General features: G+C 40.3%; 1 protein-coding gene across 1 annotated transcript; it reads right to left on the reverse strand.

Moving 5' to 3' along the window:
• Nucleotides 1-13,783: 13,783 nt before the first annotated feature.
• Nucleotides 13,784-15,587, reverse strand: LOC104237937 (uncharacterized). Its single transcript, XM_009792171.2, has 2 exons — nt 15,244-15,587; nt 13,784-14,475 (listed from the first exon to the last, which is right to left on the reverse strand). The coding sequence occupies exon 2, from the start codon at nt 14,468-14,470 to the stop codon at nt 13,919-13,921; it is 552 nt and encodes a 183-aa protein (XP_009790473.1). The 5' UTR covers nt 14,471-14,475; nt 15,244-15,587; the 3' UTR covers nt 13,784-13,918.
• Nucleotides 15,588-19,850: the final 4,263 nt, after the last annotated feature.

The following is a 19,850-nucleotide window of genomic DNA, read 5'->3' on the forward strand; positions in this document are numbered from 1 at the left end:
CCTTTGTGTTCATCACCGTATCACTTGGTAGTGCCCCCTTAGGACGAGTGTTCAAAGCTTGTGATATTTATCCCAATTGAACTTCCAAATTGCGAATTGAAGTGTTGTGAGAGGCTAGTTAAGCATCGGAGTCGGCATTCTTCTCCATATTTGTTTAAACATGTCCTCAATTCATCCCATATCATTGTTGGAAGAGCTCGAATCTTGAGAGGGATAAGGAGGTGGGTTGCTCGATTATTGAAATATCGGGGCCTTTGAAAACCCGACCCCCAGTTATTGTTGTTGTTCCACCCTCCTTGGTTATTGCCTCCTTAATAGACTTGATTATTACCACTCCAATTGCCTTGGTTATTTTGACCATTCCAATTTCCTTGATTGTTTTGATTGTTCCAAATCCCTTGGTTACTACCACCATTCCAATTAGAAAGTTTGTTGAATCATAGCCTCTGTCATGTCATTGTTCGGGCACTCTTTCACCATAGTACGGTACCTTTCCCATATCTCATGCAAAGGCTCATTGGATTCTTTTTTGAAAGCTAGAATCTCATCCCTAAGCGTTGCCATATGCCCGGGAGAAAAGAACTTGGAAATGGATTTCTCAGCCAATTCATCCCATGTATGGATAGAATGATATGGAAACCTCTCTAACCAATCCAATGCCTTCCCCCGTAGAGGGAAAGGAAATAGCCTCAATTTCAAAGCATCCTCGGAGACATTTGTTTGTTTACTTCCCTAGCAAGTGTCAACAAACCTTTAAGTGCTTGTACGCATTTTGATTCGGAGCCCCGGTGAAGAATCCCCGTTGTTCCAACAACGTTAGCATAACATTTTTGATTTGAAAATTTCACGCCCTAATGCGGGGTGGGACTATGGAACTTACGTATCCTTCATTCGGGAACACCCGATGTGCCTTAGCTCTTGGAGGAAGTGGGGGTGGAACGAAAACGTTTTCTTGAGGCGGTCGGCCTTGTCTATTTGCTTGAGGTTCAAGAGAAACCTCATCAACTTGGTCATCATCCTCGTCATCCCCCAATGGCACGTTTCCAAGAGTATCATTTTTTTTGAGAGCCATTTTATCACCTACAATTATTTCACAAAAAGATTAGTAACCCGGAAGGAAAAGAAGACAAATCACACACAAAACCAAATATATAACTAAATCCGTTTTTAGCTCCCCGGCAACGACACCAAAATTGATGTCGCCCAAGTTCACACCTCAAATTGGGGTTGTGGAGTGGTCGATGCAATTATAATTACCCAACTAGGAGTCGGGATCGAATCCACATGGAACATAGATGGGATTAGATATATACTCGGACTAAGCGTATAATGTGTCCAAAATGCAGTTCCACATTCTTTGTTATTTTTGTCTACTTCTAAATTAAGCTATTGTTTGCAAATATAAAATTAAAGTGATATTTTTGGTGTTGTTTTTCATGTTGTAAAAGATCTAGGGTTGTGACTTCCACCTAGGTGGTTGCCTAATGGGTTGTGGGCTTTAGAGCGAGTTTCGTTGGGCAGGGAGTAATATAGCAATCAACACGCAATTACCCACTCCATACCTCTCAGTAATAGAGTGGTTTTACCCAATTTGGCTTTTTCAAGTCCAAATGGGTAATTCACAAAATAGTTGATAGATGCTCAAGTCGGGTTTTACTATCTCTAGATTAAACCATTTAATTAGGACTATCAATTTTTTGAGTTCACCCCAATTTCTTGTTAGCCAAGTTTTTCTAGACTTAGTCTCTCTTTTTCAAGTAGAGACTAAGTCAAATAGGCTTGAATCAATATTTGCAACCATTAATTCTACAATTAAAGTAAGAACTAGGCTAAATATTATACACCCAACCGTAAACAAGCCCTAAATCAAACACCCATTAGGTACCCAAACTAGGGTTGGGTCATAACCCTAGCTAGAACTTTAGCGACTCATAGATGAAAATGAAGAAATTATAGAAGAGATGATAATTAAACTCATATTGCAAGATTAAAAGATAAAAATCTAGTGTTTAATCAATAAAGTAAGCTAAAGTTACTAAAACCAATAAAGAAAAACGGCTACAGATGTTTGGATATTCAAAACTTGACCTAAATTCGTCAAAAAAGACTATTTATGCACAGCTAGAAATTTTGGACAAAAATGCCCTTTCAGAGGTTCTACGGCCGCACAATTCTATGTGCGGTCTGCACTTCTTCATTAGTCTTGGCAGGAGATTGGTCTGTGGTCGCATAATTCTGGATTGCGGCCACATGTTTCTTGTTCTGTGGTCCGCACAATAGCGAGTGCGACTGCACATGTCCTTTCTGCGGGCCGCACAATTTTGTGTGCGGCCGCATGGCTTGATTCTGCGACTGCAAAATAATTTTGTGGTCGATGTCTTCTGCGGTTGTACAATAATTGTGCGGTCCGCACATTGCATTAGACCTCTGTTGGATTATTTTTGTATTTTGCAGCCGCAGAAGGAATTTTTCGGTCCGCACATTTAGCCTTTTGCCTGCTTTTTGTCCTTGAGTTCATTTTATTCCTTTTTGAGTTGGTTTATCTTTTTGACTCATTTCGCAATGCTCCTACATTTAAGCACATTTCATCAGTTTTCAAGAATATAATTAAGCACATTTTGGGCTCTAATAAGTAGTCAAAATCCCCACTTATCAATAATTGAGCTTATTATTTATAGTTATGTCTAGGGAATGGGGTCCTAGGATCGTGCACTTCTTTAATTTCATTATGAGGGTCATTGATGAAGGTGTAACGGTGAATTATGACTCTGTTCCTGCAACGGTGGGCTTCATCATCTCTAGAAGTCTTATTACCACAAAAGACTTCGAAGAGAAATTCCCTTCTGCTAATCCTTATACGTAGGCCGTCAGTAGGTACCCTTCTTCCCTCCGTCCTTCCAGCATTCCTGTTGTGAAGGAAGACTTCCACTGCCATGAGTTGAATATTATTTCTCTTGATCTAACAGAGCGAGTGACCCTTCCCAAGGAAAGTTTTACATATTTTTACACGTATCCCTTTACTTTGGGTGCATTTTCTTTGAGTGAAGAGATTGATTCCGTAATTGCGGAGTTTTTCCTCCACTACTAGATATGTTTGGCACAAGTAAGTCCCACTATGTGGAGGACGGTTGCTTGCCTTCGGCTTTTGTGCCAGGAAACGGGAGTGGAGCTATCTTTAGCTCACGTGATGAATCTCTATTCTCCCAAGATCTTCCGCGGTGGAATAATAAACCTCTGCAAGCGTGGCCACAATGCTCTGTTATCTACCGTGGATGACGCCAATGATCGTGGGTGTATGGAATGGTTCGTTGTAGTTGCCAATAGCGATATTATTCCGGTAACGGCTTCTTCCTTTCCGGCCGCTTGGAACCGCACTCGCAAGTTTTTTATTTTGATATTTCCTTTTACAAAATATTTTTTTATAGCCGTATTGATCCTCCATCCTTCACTTGTTTTAGCAAATCGATGGGTTTCGCCTATGGTTGAAGGCTTAAGCCAATTGGTCCAAAAGATCTTGGACGTTACCAAGCCCGAGACCCATACGTGGAAAGAGCTTTCCATTAAGTATGAGTAGAAGGCCAAAAATGATGGTAATTCAGACTAACCTTGTTTCAACTTTTTATGTGAGGAAATTGATTGATCCCTTCTATTTTTTCTTGAAATTAGGTCTACCTGCGGGTTCTGTTGTTGTTCCCGGGGAGGACGTCTTGGTTGATCCTACTGATACGACAAGGCTGCTTCAGGAAGTGCTTACTTGAATAGGTGTCTCCGAGCCTACTTCGGGCATAGATTCTTTACCACGGAGTCCTTGTCTGGAGAACAAGTAACCAAAAAGAAGGCATTTTTCTGTGGCCGGGGAAAAGAATAAAAGGGCGAAGACTATTTCCCCTGAGTCATCTTTGGAAGTTGTGATCACTAGCCCTTCTCTCGGGCCGATCATAGACACCGTGATGATTGACGATGATGGAGAAACTAGTGATGATGGGGCTTCTCTACACAGAAGGAGGTCATCATCAACTCAACAGAATTCTCAACATGTTGAGTTAGTTACACCAACCGAGGACGATGCCTCGACACTTTGTGGGGAGTTTGAATTAGAGAAAAATGCCAACTCCCATTATCGGGCCCCAATTACTGTGCCCGGTACTGTGGGGCTAAGTACCGGGTCCTTAGCGTCTTTGGTTGGCGAGCACCCAACAACCAGCTCTATACTCTATGCAGCTGTTTCACACCCTTCAACTCCATCAGCTTCATCCTCGTCTTCTCCAGCACCAACAACTGCTACATCACTTCCATCTTCCTCCACTCTTCTACCAGCAACTACTACATCATCTCCATCGGCCACATCTGATCACGAAGAAGGTGTTCCTCTTCCCCAGTCCCAAATTTATGGGAATTTGGGGGGCAAAATTATGTTGCCCTTTCTGAAGATCCCCATAGGAGGAGGAAAGTTACTCTTTCAGTATCTACTGGATACAACCTGCTATCCAGGCCGGTGGAGCTTGATAATTATTTGAATCCTTTGGCTTCAGAGAAAGATTGGGAAAAGCTTCAAGCACTCTCAGGAGAGTGTTTGTTGAACAACGCTATGCACAATTCTGCAGCGGTATATTCCTTTTTTCCTTTGTTATTTCTTCTACTCTTGTATGAATGTATTCAGTGTTCTACCTTTCTTGTTTTGTAGGCCAACTTTCTTGATTCTGAGGGCCTTCAGAGGCTGATTCGTGAGAAGGAAGAGATTACTTCTGCTCAGGAACAGCTTTTAGCAGAGCGGGAGAAAAGTGCCGCTCGCCTCATGGAACTAGAAGCCAAGGCCACAGAGGCCGTTGTATTGGAGGCTCGTTTGCAGCAAAGCGAGCAAGAGGTGGTAACCCTTAGCCAAGAATTGGCCTGCTGAGGGTTAGGTTTGACGAAGCCAAGTCCAAATGGGTTGAAGTCCATGACATCGTTCTTGCTGCAACCGAACTCAAGGTTGCCTCCACTAAAAGAGTGACTAACTTAGAGGCACCCTTGAACTCCAAAATTGAAGAGCTTGTTGCTGCGGGGGCAAAGCATGTCCAGTTAGAAGAGAAGTACAGGAAAACTATCGATCATAATAGGCTCTTTACTTCAATTGTCCGTGACCTTGATGTTAGCCTTAGATCTATTAGGTCTGCTCGGGAAAGCCTTTCTGCCGAGGTAACCCAACTCAACTTAAGTGCCGAGAGACTTCCCTCATTTTTGAGAAAACTTACTACATGTACAGCCTGAGGAGAAAAGCCTTGGAAGAGGCCAAAGCACTTATCATTGATTTTGATGCCGAAATTGCTAGGGCTCGTGAGCTTGAATTAGCTGCTACAAATGGACTCCCAGTGTAGTCTGATGCTCTTGGCCCTTCTGGTTCTGGTTCTGAGTTCTCGGGAACTAAAGAGGAATTGGAGGGCGATGATGCTGAAGGCCAAACTGGGGAAAATGTCGAGTCATCGGTGGATCCATCTACTTCTACCGGGGGCGCAAACACTTCTCTTCCTCCTAGTTCAGAAGATACTGTAGTTTAGCTTTTCTTTTCTCTTTCCAATTCTTGTACCTGTGTTGCTTTTGTAAATAAAGACATCTTTTTGCTCAAGTATTGTTTGAGTCTTACTTTTGTTTGAATACCCATGCAAGTCTTTAACCTCTGCATTTGCTTAAGAACTTTGCACACGTTTTTCTGTTTGAGTTTTATTATGTGCATCCTTGGATGTATTTTTTCCGAAAGCATTTTTAGTTCCTACGTGAAGGTTTCTACAAGTATTTGTGCAAGTTTACTTTTTGTGTCCTTTCATGTACATCTTCGGGTGTATTTTTCCCTTAAGGCATTTTAATTTCGGGCATCAATTCTTCTGAAACCAACCCTTTAACGTGAAGGCTTTTATAAGAGAGGTCTCTCTTATGTTTACGGTGCTCTTGAATAGGACGTCTCCTGTTCATTATGGCACTAGCATTTGAAGTACTTGTTTAACTTTCAAATGACAAAGTTAGTTCATCGTTCAGAAATAAACAAGATAAAAACAAAAGGATTTCATTTCACTTAATTCCTTCTATTTTCAAAAGTACGTAAACATTTGATATGTTGAAAAGAAAGTGTCATTACTTGTGGCTATCTTGTACCACTTGTTTATACGGGGCTGGTCGCACAGTCCCTGGTCCCGATGATGCAATTGTGTTTCCGATTTTTTGTTTTTCGATCGATGTGGCAGTCATTGTTGTCGTATCCTCATATCACCCCCCAGTGTTCGAATGTGAAAAGTGTGAATTGGAACACTGGAAGTCTGGTATCATCAGAGGTTCCACCAATGAATTGCTAGATAATCCTTAACTCGGTAATACACTTTGTTCCCCTCAAGAATTCATACTATCAAGCAAAAGACTATCTAACAACCCTCCTGTGGTTTGTGCTCGTGAACAGTCGAGTAATCTCTACTCAATAGCAAACTTAACTTTCCAGTGGAAATTTGGTATAAAGCAAAAGATTATCTAACCACCCCCGAGTGGATCTTTGCTTGTTTTCCTTGTTATTAAAGGTCTTATTTATGTTGTCTTCGTAGTATGCTTTCTATAGTTGCCTCGTTAAGAACCTTGCCAGAAAAATCTAATTGGGACAAAAACCTGAACGAAGGGAAAAAGAGTACAGCATATACTTTTTGATCAGATAATGTTCATCAACAATAATATCTTTTGAGGTGGGCCACGTTCCAATTGTTGGGCAGCTTTTCTCCATTCTGGTTCTCCAGCTCGTATGAACCTTTTCCGGTGATAGCTAAAATCCGGTAAGGACCTTCCCATGTTGGACCCAGCTTCCCCGTATTGAGCTCCTGGGTATTTTGAGTTACTTTCCTCAGAACCAAATCTCCTACATTGAAATAACGGAGGTTGTCTCTTTGATTATAATACCGCTCCATTCTCTAATTTTGAGCTACCATTCTTACATGTGCCATGTCCCTGCATTTCTCAGGCAGTTCCAAGTTGACTAACATTGCTTCGTATACAAAGGAAAAAGGAGTTTCTCCTGTGCTCGACTTAGCCGTTGTTCGATAGGCCCATAGAACCCTAGGTAATTCCTCGAGCCAATTGCCTTTAGCTGCTCCCAACCTTTTCTTGAGGTTTTGGATACACACTTTGTTCGATGACTCCGCTTAGCCGTTCTATTAGATGATAGGGTGAAGATGTTATCCTCTTTATTTTTAAATCTTCGAGAAACTTGGTAACCTTTGCACGATAAATTGTGGCCCATTGTCGCATGCTATCTCTTTTGATATTTCGAACCTGCAAATTACATTTTCCCACAAGAAATCGACCATTTTGCGTTCTCTGATCTCCTGATAAAGAACTGCTTGTACCCACTTAAAAAATAGTCAGTCAAAATTAAAAGAAATCTTACCTTTTCGGGAGCTGGTGGCAGCGGTCCGATGATGTCCATCCCCCATTTCATGAATGGCCACGGGGACAGAACCGAATGTAAAGGTTATTCCGGTTGATGTACCAATGGTGCGTAGCGTTGGCATTTATCATATTTTTGTACGAAGTCTTTGGCGTCCTGTTCCATGTAGGGCCAATAATATCCAGCCCGCACCAATTTCAGCACCAAGGAATCTGTCATGCCGCCGGAGTGGTTGCCGCATATCCCTTCGTGGACCTCTCTCATGACATAGTTAGCTTCGGATGCCCCTAAGCACTGGGCCAGTGGGCCTTGGAAAGATTTTCTATACAATGGCCTCTCTTGAAGTTATATCGTGCTGCTTTCGCGCGTAACGCTCGTGATGCTTTAGAGTCTTCTGGAAATTTCCTATGTTCGAGCTAATCGATGATTTCATTTCTCCAGTTCTTGACCAAATTAGTCGAATTTACTTAATAATACCCATCCACATCCAGGACTAAGTTCATTAGTTATACAACCGTCCCGGACTCTGATCCCTTTATTTTCGTCGATGTTCCTAAAATTGCCATGCATCTACTTCTGCATTATCCTCCCTAGGGTTATGAGTAATCGACCACTTCCGGAACCGCGCCAATAGAGCCTAAACCTTTATCACGTATTGTTGCATGCGTTCTTCTTTGGTGTCAAAGATCCCGTAGACCCAATTTACTACCAACTGTGAGTCACATTTGATTTCGATGACCTTGGAGTCAAGTTCCCAGGACAATTCGAGTCTTTCAATCAAAGCTTCATACTCTTCTTCGTTGTTAGTTAAAGGGACCGTTCTGATGGCTTGCCTTAGGATTTCCCCCGAAGGCGTGATTAAGACTATTCCGAGCCCGGACCCTTTTACGTAGAAGATCCGTCCATGAATAAGGTCCAAACCCCTGATGTTGATTCTGACACCATTATTGCCTCTTTGGTTTCCAGAGGCAATAATCCCGGACTGAAATCGGCCACGAAGTCAGCCAAGACTTGTGACTTAATTGCAGTCCTTGGTTTATATTCTATGTCGAATTTACTCATTTCGATGGCCCATTTGGCTAATCTTCCTGAGAGCTTGGGTTTATGGAGAATGTTTCACAAAGGGAAAGTAGTCACCACGGCTATCGGATGGCATTGGAAGTAGGTCCTCAGCTTTCGAGTGGCAACTAGGAGAGCTAAGGCCAATTTCTCTAAATGTGGGTAGCGAGTTTCTGCTCCCGTTAAAATTTTGCTAACATAATAATGGGGGATTGCGTACCTTCGTCCTCTCGAACCAGAACATCACTTACCGCAACTTCCGAGACTGCGAGGTAAACTAGCAACGTTTCAGCTTCTTTTGGTTTTGAGAGAAATGGAGGGCATGAAAAGTACTTCAAATCCCTCAAAGCTTGCTGGCATTTTGGTGTCCATTCGAAATTATTTTTCTCTTTGAGCAGTGCGAAGAAGCGTTAACATTTTTTTGATGACCCGAAAATGAACTTGCTTAAGGTTGTCAACCTTTCCGTGAGCCTTTGGACTTCCTTTACATTTGACAGTTGGTCCGGGATGTCTTCTATGGCCTTGATTTTATCGGGGTTTACCTCAATCCCCCTTTGTGAGACCAGAAATCCCAGAAACTTACCAGAACTAACCCTGAAGGCGCATTTCTTGGGATTAAGTTTCATATTATGCTTCTTTAGATGTCGAAAGTTTCTTGCAGATGTTTAAGGTGGTCATCTCTCGGATCGAACCGATATTAAGCAAGCGGGTTTTCTCTTCTTTAACGAATTTATTCCTGGATTCGGCAATACATTGTTTCTTCTGTCTTACCGAGAGTATGTTGGGGTCCAAGCTTAACTTGTGCACGACTACCTCCATCGAGATGCCTATCAAATACTCATGTGACCATGCAAAATAATCGACATTAGATTTAAGAAATTCAATAAAATCATACCTGAGCTCTGGGTGTCGTCCTGCCCCCAAGTGGAATTTCCTTTCTAGGAATTCTTCAAATAATGCAACTTGCTCCAGTTCTTCCGCTTTGGATTTCGTTGTATCCGTCTCTTCTGGAACTTGGAAATATCTCGGCACCTAATAATGTTCTAATGCCTCTGTCCCCAAGCTAAATTCTTCTGGTTCGGGAGTAGGTGTCGGCTCCTGTAATTGCTATGCCGCGCGTTCCTTTCCTTTGCTACTGAGACCGAAATTGCATTCATCTCCCTTGTTGCAGGCTGATCACCCCTTATCTGCTTGATTCCTTCGGGCGTTGGAAACTTTAGCAATTGGTGATATGTTAAGGGTACAACTTTCCACTCGTGTAACCATGGCCTTCCCATGATGATATTGTATCCCATATCACTACTTACCACTTCGAAAAGGGTTATTTTTATTACTCTTCAGCGTTCGTGAGCAATAGAATCTCTCCCCAGGTTGTCACACTCGCGAGGTTAAATCCAGCGAGGAGCTTTGTGGCCGAAATAATTCTTACGGTGAGTTTAGCTTGCTCCAACACTCTCCATTGTATGATATTAACTGAACTTCCTGGATCCACTAGAACATGTTTAATCTTAAAATCTAACACATTTAAAGAAATTACTAGTGCATCATTGTGTGGTAGCAGCAATCTGTCTGCGTCCTCCTCCGTAAAAGTGATATCATCTTCTCGGAGCCTTTTACTATGAGTTATTGATACTTTCGTCTTCTTTGTTGCCAAAAAGGTGACCCTGTTAATCTCATTCCCTCCGAAGATCATATTGATCGTTTGATGTAGGGGTTCCTCTCCTACTCTCGAGGGTTCCGCATTCTCTGTTATGACCATATTTGTTCTTAGCCCGATCACTTCAGAACTCTCTGAGGTGACCATTCTTCAATAACGTTGCCATTTCTTCCCGAAGTTGTCGGTAGTCCCTTGTCCAATGGCCATTCGTCCCATGGTATTCACACTATAAGTTGGGATCCCTCTGGCTGGATCAGATCTCATTAGTCTCGGGAACCATGCTTCTTTGATGTTTCTCATGGCTAACACCAATTCCACTATACTGACATTGAAATTGTATTCCAATAATTTGGGATAAGAAGGATCCCATGACCCCGACATTTCTTTATCATGCAGTGATCTATTGTTCCGACCACGATCAGTCCTTCTGCCAACGGTGAACTTGTCTGTTGTTCGGAAGCTTCTATCACGATCTTCGGTCCGCTCGTAGGGCAAAAATCGGCCCCTCAATGTTCGTATGTCCGTGTCGAAGTCATCTTTTGATTTTTCTCTATTCTTCTCTCGTCCTTTGGTCGACGATGGAAAGCCAACCTGATCATCGATCCTTATTTTTGACTCGTATCGGTTGTGGACATATGCCCAAGTTGTTGCTTGAAACTCAAGCAGGCTTTCCTTCAACTTTCGGGAAGCGTCTGAACTTCTCGGATTCAATCCCTTGGTGAATGCTTCAGCTGCCCATTCATCCGGGACAGCCGAGAGCAACATTCTTTCTTTCTGGAATCGGGTAACGGATTCTCGTAGTAACTCGAACTCACCTTGCACATTCCTAAATATATCGGCCTTTCAGACCTGTACTTTTCAGGCCGCGACATAAGCCTTGATGAAAGAGTCCGCGAGCATTTCAAATGAATCTATGGAAGAATACCACGTCAAGGCTCCCCTCATGAGAGTTTCCCCAAATTTCTTTTGCAACAGAGATTTAATTTCATGAGGAGCAAAATCGTTTCCCTTCACCGATGTGTAGGTGGTAATATGTTCCCGAGGGTCTGAAGTTCCGTCATACTTTGGCACTTCAGGTATTTTGAACTGCTTCGGGATTAATTCTGGTGTTGCACTTGGCTTTTACGACAATTGAGTATATTTCTTTGAGTTCGGGTCTTTCAATACTAGCGGCGCGCCCATGATTTGGTCTATGCGGGTGTTTATTTCCCTCATAAACCGTAAAAGTTCATTCTTGAAAGGATTGTACTCGTTATTGAGACCGGATCCGCTCCACCCAGCCCCGTCGGAGCCAATTTCACCCCTAGGAATGTTGTTGTCGACCCTCTGCGTTATTTGGTTTGCGTGAACACCCGGGAGGAATTGGATCTCGCCTGTTTGCATTATTCGAAGCCCCCGACAACAACTGCTTCAACTTCGTTATAACCTTATCCTGTCGCGTGAGATGGCCTAGAATGATTGCATGTTGCTCTTGCAAGATCCTTACCGCGTCAACGACATGCTCCTCATCAGAATCATCGGGAGTTGTCTCCCGAAACTCTCGAGGACACTGCATGTCATTCACCAGTGTGGTACTATTCCCCTCATTATGGGTGTCACTGATTGAGTCCTCGAAATGAGGCTGGTCTCCTTGAATCTCGGGGTTGTGCGTGTTGTTAATAGTGTTATCTGCCATTTCTTATGATTCTTTCTAAGATAAAATAATCAAAACACGTTTGTAAAAAAGGCAAGGATCAATTTAGTTGCACGATTGTCTAGGCCCCATGGTGGGCGCCAAACTGTTTACCCGTAAAACGATACAATTGAATTTATACATGGTTTCTAGACAAGTAAACTAATTTAATCCTGAAATAATAAAATAATCGAAGAATTATACAATACTTAGCCTTGAATTGTAGACGAAACAGCAGAAGTGACAGTTCCAGGAACAAGGTTTCCGGACACAACAATAATGACATCAAAAAGTGAGAAAGTAAGATTATATTATGTTTTGTATAAAATGTAGTGTAAGTTTACCGGAAATTTTTTACAATGAAACCGAGCTCACTATTTATAGCTATATCTAAGGAACGAGGTCGTAAGATCGTCCCCTTCTTTAATGTCAATTATTAGGGTCATTAATGAAGGTGTAAAGGTGAACATAAATGCCAAATTCCCTGTAACGAGTCCTTGCTCTTAATGCCGCAGAATATTCTTTATTAAATTCAACTGGGTGCAGAGCATTTAACACAGCTTTATGGAAGTTATTCCTTCTGGTGACAAGCAAAACAACTGTGTTCGATTCTGGCCTTCTCCGTCTTAGGTTTCACGTATCCTTCTTTTGGATGAGCACGTGCCAAACCAACCTATACCTTACTAATAAAAAGGGGCTTCCCTTTTTCAGCTGCATTGCACTGCCGCATAAACAATGGATCCGCTGGGCTGGATGAGCAACCTTCTATCTGGCCTCTGTACCAATAGTAGAGTGGCTTGCTACTTTCAATCAGAAAAGGAAGATTGAGCAAGGCAAAGGAGAAAGAAGTTGTCCCCTCTTCTCTGCCGCCGCCGCATATGTAGAAAAAGAAGGAGCGGAGAAGGAAGAACAACCGTTTGACTTTGGCACATGAGGTGGCGGGTTTGGCTAGGTAACATAATGGAAATGTATCGGACTGCAAATCCTGGAATGACGGTTCGACCCCGTCCTTGGCCTCGAGGAGTGGTGAGCAGCACGGAACTTGTTTCAATCAAATGGCATAGTATTAGGGTAGGAGGCTTTCCTTTGTTATAGAAATCCACAGACAACATTCTGGAACTTCCAAACCAAAGAAATGCAAGATGAGAAGGAGCTTTTTACGTTACGCTTCAATAGAATGAATTCGGTAAGGGTAGAATAGGCCCTATGGTCGATCGAAGGTGCTGTGCCACTTGAACTCAAATCTATCTGACCTTCAATCCAGCCAGCTCATAACAAAATGTTAGACCAATCTCAGGGCTTGAACTCAGACATGTATCTAGGCTACGGCAAAGACATAAATCTCTGATATATTAAAAGACTCCTAGCAAGCAAAGGATAAGATGCAGATTATCTAGCAAGCAGAGGATACAAATCTGCATTACCTTCTTCTTAACGGCACCTATCCTAAGTTCCTTACATCTAGTTCAATGCAAAAGAAGTTAACTTAATGCTACACATAATGGAATTGGTTGTCTGATAGAGTTTTAAGAGGACATCTGAAATTAACTATTGTATCACCATCAAGAATGATACTCCATCAGCCCAGAATCTATGAAGCACAATTATTATGACACACTGTCCTAAGCACTTTAGGAGTTAAGTCAACTCAATATCCTGGCTAATCTTTATTTGCTTCACTTATTTAAACACCAATTAAGTCATTTCTTAGTTTGTTTTCCTCACACCCGACTCAATCTTGTTGAATTTAAAACGAACAAGAAAGCTTTGAGAAAGAAAAAAGGAGACCACAATATTCAATACCTAAAACATATATTCAAGACTTTCAAGGTAAAAGGCACACGTGAATAACGATCCTATAGTACAACGGATACAGCAACATACCAAGAATAATATTGTATGCAAAAAGATGAGCATGTCAGCGCTGGAACTCACATTAGGAAAACTCTCAATTGCAACTACAAGCAATAACAAAAAATCAGCTATGACTCTAATATCCAGAGAAAAGAAAGGATGATTTTTGAAACTATAACAGCACTTCAACCATGTCGATTAGTTTCTACAACAGCAATATAGAGGAATTCAAAAGATAAAACCTAAACTAAATCATCAGAATTGCATGTTTAAAGCTTCACAGTTCAATTGCATTACCAAGCACGAATGAGAACACTTCACAAAGTGGAGGATACTCGACAAGTGCAATATCCGTTGCATACCCAGCAACAGGCAATTTCAAATCCCTCAGAACAGTGAATGCCTCGCCCATACGAGTTGTAGGCACTTCTTCAGCTACCGCACAATAAGGAATCCATGTGTCAGGACGATACTCTTCCCCCATTTCAATTCCCTCCTTTTTCATTGCATCAAACAACTGCAAATGGAACTGAAGGAGAGACAAAGTTGGAGTTGGAGCAAGAAACAGAGTATCACTGTCACTCGGGAGGCTTCCAATTGAACCAAAGGACAACGGCAGAGGTTCTTGCTTGGCAGCAAAATTCTTTACAATGTTCTCAAGTTTTAGAGGATCAAAAAGCGAACTGGAGAACAGAGTAATGTGAGGCCTAGACTCAATCTCAATAAGCTGAGTGCTAATCTGGCGCCGAGCCAATACATTCCATGCCTTTAGGACCTGGTTTTCCAGCGCAGGGTCAAAGTACAACTCAATGGAATAGCCTTGTGACATTGCCCCTAAATCAAGGTTTAAACAAACAGAAAGTAAACCAAGAAATGCTTATCAGAAAAAAGAAGTAAACCAATCACTCCCTCCGTTCAATTTATGTGGTGGTGTTTGACTGCACACAAATTTTAACAAAGAAAGAAAGACTTATGAAATTTGTGGTCTACAACAAACCATAGACATTTGTGTGGCTATAAATCATCTCAATAAAGGTAAAATGGTAAGTTTAAAGTTAATTGTTTCTAAATAAAGAAAGGTGTTGTTCTTTTTTGGACAAACCAAAAACGAAAAATGAGCCACATAAATGAGACAGGGAGTACTCAATAACTAATCCGGGTCTACTTTGATTTCTCAGAGGCAGTAGTAACATTAGTTTCTCTTGATTCTTAATACAGTTTGGGATAGGCTATATAACTCCTTAACAACTATTACCCCTCAATTTAGGCCCTATTCATTCCGAATGGCGCGGAATGGTTATTGAAAATTCATATAGTTGACCCCAACTAGTTTGAGATTGAGGCATAGCTATTGTTGTAAGAAATAAAGAAACACAATGAAACTACCACCCTAAGATGGTGACAGCAGAATAGAAAATTCACACCAATTATAATCAATGTAGAACACCAAATGCTAAAGCCCACTAATAACAATTAGAATCTCAGTAAAAAACATAAGCAGAAAATCAAAGAGAACCAGCAAGAAAGAATACACCCAAAAAATACAGTTAGAAAATTGAATCTTTAAAGATAACAAAAGCATAAGCTAAAAGTAGAACAAACCCAGTTGCGATGCGAGCCAGATAAAGGGGGTAGAAGAATTTCAATTTGGGGAAATAGTGAAAAAATGAATTGCCCCAAAACAGAACTGAAATTAATTAAGAGTTAAAGTGGAGGGGAAAGGGTTAGTAAAAACAAAGGGCAGAGATAGACAAGGGTATGGCGATGGAAAGAGAGCAAGTTGAGTGAAGAAGCATGGGAGATTTTTGTAAAAAGGCTTCAAAATCGGAAGGAACAGAGGGAATAAAGAGAGAGACGTAAATAAATGTTTTTGTGACAACTAATTTCTTGGCAATACTCCACAATAGGAGATCCAACAATGGAAAGCGATTGAAACACTATATTCCTAATCTCTTTCTTCTCTTTCTTAGAATTACAGATATAAGGTCGTAGTGCCTTTGTTTTTGTAAAAATAGCACGGCACAGCCAATTTTCGGACTGGTCATTCAAAAATAGTCAGCGTTTATGAAGTCAATAAAAAATAGTCACTATTTTACTGTAACAGAGACCGATTCAGCATAATATACTGAAGTTCGGTGCACCTGTGTATGAACTCCAGCATATTATGCTGGACCGGTATACTTTGCTGACTCCAGTATAATATACTGGAGCACCGGTGCTCCAAACTCCAGTATATTATACTGGACAATTATACTTGCTGGAACTCCAGTATATTATGCTGGAGTTCTAGTGTACTTATCCTGGAACTCCAGTATAATATGTTGGAGTTCAAGCATACTTATGTTGGAACTCCAGTATAATATACTGGCGTATTTTTCGGGTTTTGAACAGTGTTTTCGCTCAGATTTATCTTTACATGAAAAGTGGCTAAATTTCGCTTACTTTTGAAACTGGGCTTTTTTGAACGACCAGTTGTAAATCTGGCTATTTTTGAATTTCTCCCTTTGTTTTTGGTCACAGTGCGTAAAGCTGGTTTGCAGATGTTATGTATAGTTTTATAATGTATTGTATAATATTATATAGGCCAAATACTTATACAGACCATTAAACTTAGCCTAATTTTTCATTTTGGCACTTTAATTCAGCCTTGTTCCATTTTGGCCCTCCAACCCTATTTCTTTTGTTCCATTTTGACACAAAAATTTTTCTCCCAGGTAAAAATGCAGCGCGTGCAAATACCCAGCTTCTACCCCCACCCCCCCCCCCCATTTTATTTTTACTTTTTTTATAATTTCAAATTATTATTTTTTTCATTTTTTCTGCCCACATCCTGGGAAAAAAATATTTTTTATATATATTTTCAGTAATAACTATGAGTTCAACTGAACCCATAACTTTCGACGCGGAGTAAAAATTTATATGTAAAAATTCATTAAAATTGTAAAAAAAAAAGAAGATATAAACCCATAACATTTAAAAATATAATGGGTTCTTTTGTTCCACTTTGACACAAAACTTTTATCCCAAGTAAAAATGCAGCGCTGACAAATAGCCAGTTAATACTCCCACCCCAACCCATTGCCCCCACCCCCAATTTTTTTTGGTAATTTTAAATTATTATTTTTTTCGTTTTTTCTGCCCTCCTCCCTGGAAAAAATATTTTTTATATATATTTTCAGTAATAACTACGGGTTCAGTTGAACCCATAACTTTCGATGCGGAGTAAAAATTTGTATGTAAAAATTTATTAAAATTGTAAAAACAATAGATATAAACCCATAACTTTAAAAATATAATGGGTTTAATGTTAAAAACATTAAAATTGAATCCATAGGATTTAAATTTTGTATCCGCCTCTATGTTGGGAGTATGAAATTTGGCTTAAAAATGGCTCTCACGCACCTAGAAGGGTGAGGCAAATCACACGTGGAATCTAGTCAGCTTTTGTGTCAAAGTGGAACAAAAGAAATGGGGTTGGAGGGCCAAAATGGATCAAGGCTGAGTTAAAGTGCCAAAATGAAATTTTGGGCCAAGTTTAATATGATATCTATGTATTTGACCTATTATATATTATTGTATTGTGTTATTTTGATGTATATAATATTCTAATATGTATTGTTAATCCTCCTTTCATGATGTCATGCATCAATAATATAAATAATTAACTTACAATAGTGCAAAAAAAGTAAGGTACGAGGTAGAATATTATGTAAAAAAAGTAAGATCAAAAATAAAATATAATTATTTAATAATAAGGAAAGACGATACAAGAGAAAAAATAAGATAACGATGGGACCACACCAAATCTGTCGATACATGAAGTGGCACTTTACATCTTTATGTAACGATGAATTTAACACGATAATAAAAATGTAAGTGACAACATTGTATTTGAAGTAACAATACGATACAATCCAAATAAGTTGATATTTGGATGGTTGTTACCTACTATATTATGTTGTATAACTTTAAATACAATATTTGTTTTTTTTTTGGGTTACTTAAATTTTATTGTATCGTATCATTAAACTCAACGTTACATAACGATGAAAAGTGCAACTTTATGTGACGTTGGATTTGATATGGTATCGTCATTACCTTATTATTTTCTCTCATCTTGCATTTCCTTATTATTAAATAATTATTTTTTTTATCCTTTACCTTGCTTTTTTTATAAATGTTTACCTCGAAAATACGAGTAACAATATTTGATTTGTGATTTATTTCAATACTATTTAATAATCAAGAAGTATAACGTATAAATGAAAGAAATAAGTAAATCAAACTAGTGTTGCTAAACAGTATCGACCTCGAGCCAAAGTGACCTCGAGATGGATCAAGAACAATAAAGCAAGAATAATGAAGCTAAAGGAAAATTCTGATGAACAATGAGCGAGAAAGTAAGAAAGCGTATATTCTTTGTCAATGATTAGATGATGTTTATAAATGATTGGGGTCCCCTTTATATAATAAGGGAACCCTAAATAAAGTACATTTCTATTTACGCTAAAGAATCTTATTGGGATAGCTACCTAACCGCCTAGTACGGATTAGTATTAATTCATACAAATCTATCCCGGGATTTATGCCATGATTTTGGGAATGTGGCGTGAATCTTGATCTTTCTATTACAAAACCACAATGGTATTATCTCGAGGCCGGTCACGTTTGGCTTCTATATTCATCAGACTCTTTGATTTTCGAAGCCTCCCATCGGGCCCGCTCCTGGTCTATTTCGATCTCGCTCTTGAAGTGACCCTCGAGCCCACGAAATTGGGTAGCCCCAATTTCTACTGTATACAGATAGTCCCTGCATTTCTTGGAGTATAACGACAAGAAATGAATTGAGTCCTTGATCTTTACCCCGATTTGCCACGACATGATCATCGTGTCATAAGCGATTGAGGAAACAAAAGCTTGGAAGCTGGCCTTTCCTGAGGAAGACTCCGAGAACTTTAGCGATTCTGGCAGCGAAGAAGATTTTGAGGGAGAAGACACTTCTGCCGATAAGGACCGTGCGGCTTAGGTTTCATGTTCTTAGTAATATTTTTGCTTTTGAGGCTGATCGGCCCTTGCGAGGAACTCTTAATCATGACATATAGCTCTTGTAAAAAGGTGTATACAAAGCATTTTTCCTTCCATAGCTTCTTAATCTATTACCCTTTTGTGCGGGTCAAAACGCCTTAGCATAAAATTCCTTCTGAATGTCCAAAGTTTGAGATGGTAATGACCGACAATAAGTTCTGCCTCGAACATTTCTGATCAATAGACCCTGAATGACCATTCGAACTTGAGTTTGAGTAGCTCTTAGGCTCAACAGTCGATGAGGTAAGGTAGCCCTCGGGCTTGATAGTTAAGTGAGTGCACGCTCGAACTTGAAATGAAAATAGCCCTTAGTCCTTATGGCCAAGTGAGGACATGCTCGAACTTGAGATGAGGTGGCCCTTGGGCTAGAAAAATAGTCCCCGAGTGAGAATTTTCTCGAACTCGGGTAGCCCTTAGGCTTAGTAGTCGAGTGAGTACTTGCTCAAACTCGAAATGAGAATAGCCCTTAGGCTTTATAGTCGAGTGAAATTTGAACTATAAGTAAAGTTAGCCCTTAGGCTTTATGGATAATCCCCGAGTGAGGGTTTGCTCGAACTCGGGTTAAGATAACCCTTGGGCTTTTATGATCGAGTGAAGACTTGCTCGAAGTAGAGTTAGCCCTTAGGCTTCATAGATAGTCCCCGAGTGAGAATTTTCTCGAACTCCGTAGCCCTTGGGCTTAGTAGTCGAGTGAGTATTTGCTCGAACTCGAAATGAAAATAGCCCTTAGGCTTTATAGTCGAGTAAGGATTTGCTCGAACTCGAAGTAAAGTTAGCCCTTAGGTTTTTTTATATTGCCACATAGGTTCTTTTAAGTCGGCCCTTAGGCTCTTTAAGTTGGGCCAATTCGGCCTCTAAGTCGGCTATGATTTTTCCCTCTTTTCGGATAAAAGACTTAGTGAAAATTTCTTTATGTCTTAGCATGTGTTTTTTGTACCCGTTGGATTTTATGAGGGTTCAATCGATCAGAACCCGTTTGTGTTAATACCTCTTGAGGCTTTTTTCGAATGTTGATATTATCGAAGCCTTTAAATTATTCGATGGCTGATTTTATCGAAGCCCTTTTTTATTTGCTTTTACCGAGGGTAGCCTTATTTAACCGGTTTATCAAAGCATTTGAAGGC

Source organism: Nicotiana sylvestris, chromosome 2, assembly GCF_000393655.2.
Source record: "Nicotiana sylvestris chromosome 2, ASM39365v2, whole genome shotgun sequence".
NCBI classification, from domain to species: Eukaryota; Viridiplantae; Streptophyta; class Magnoliopsida; order Solanales; family Solanaceae; genus Nicotiana; species Nicotiana sylvestris.

Bases quoted from the DNA above. Each gene is read 5' to 3' on its own strand.
- LOC104237937 (XM_009792171.2), bottom strand. From the start codon at position 14,470: ATGTCACAAGGCTATTCCATTGAGTTGTACTTTGACCCTGCGCTGGAA.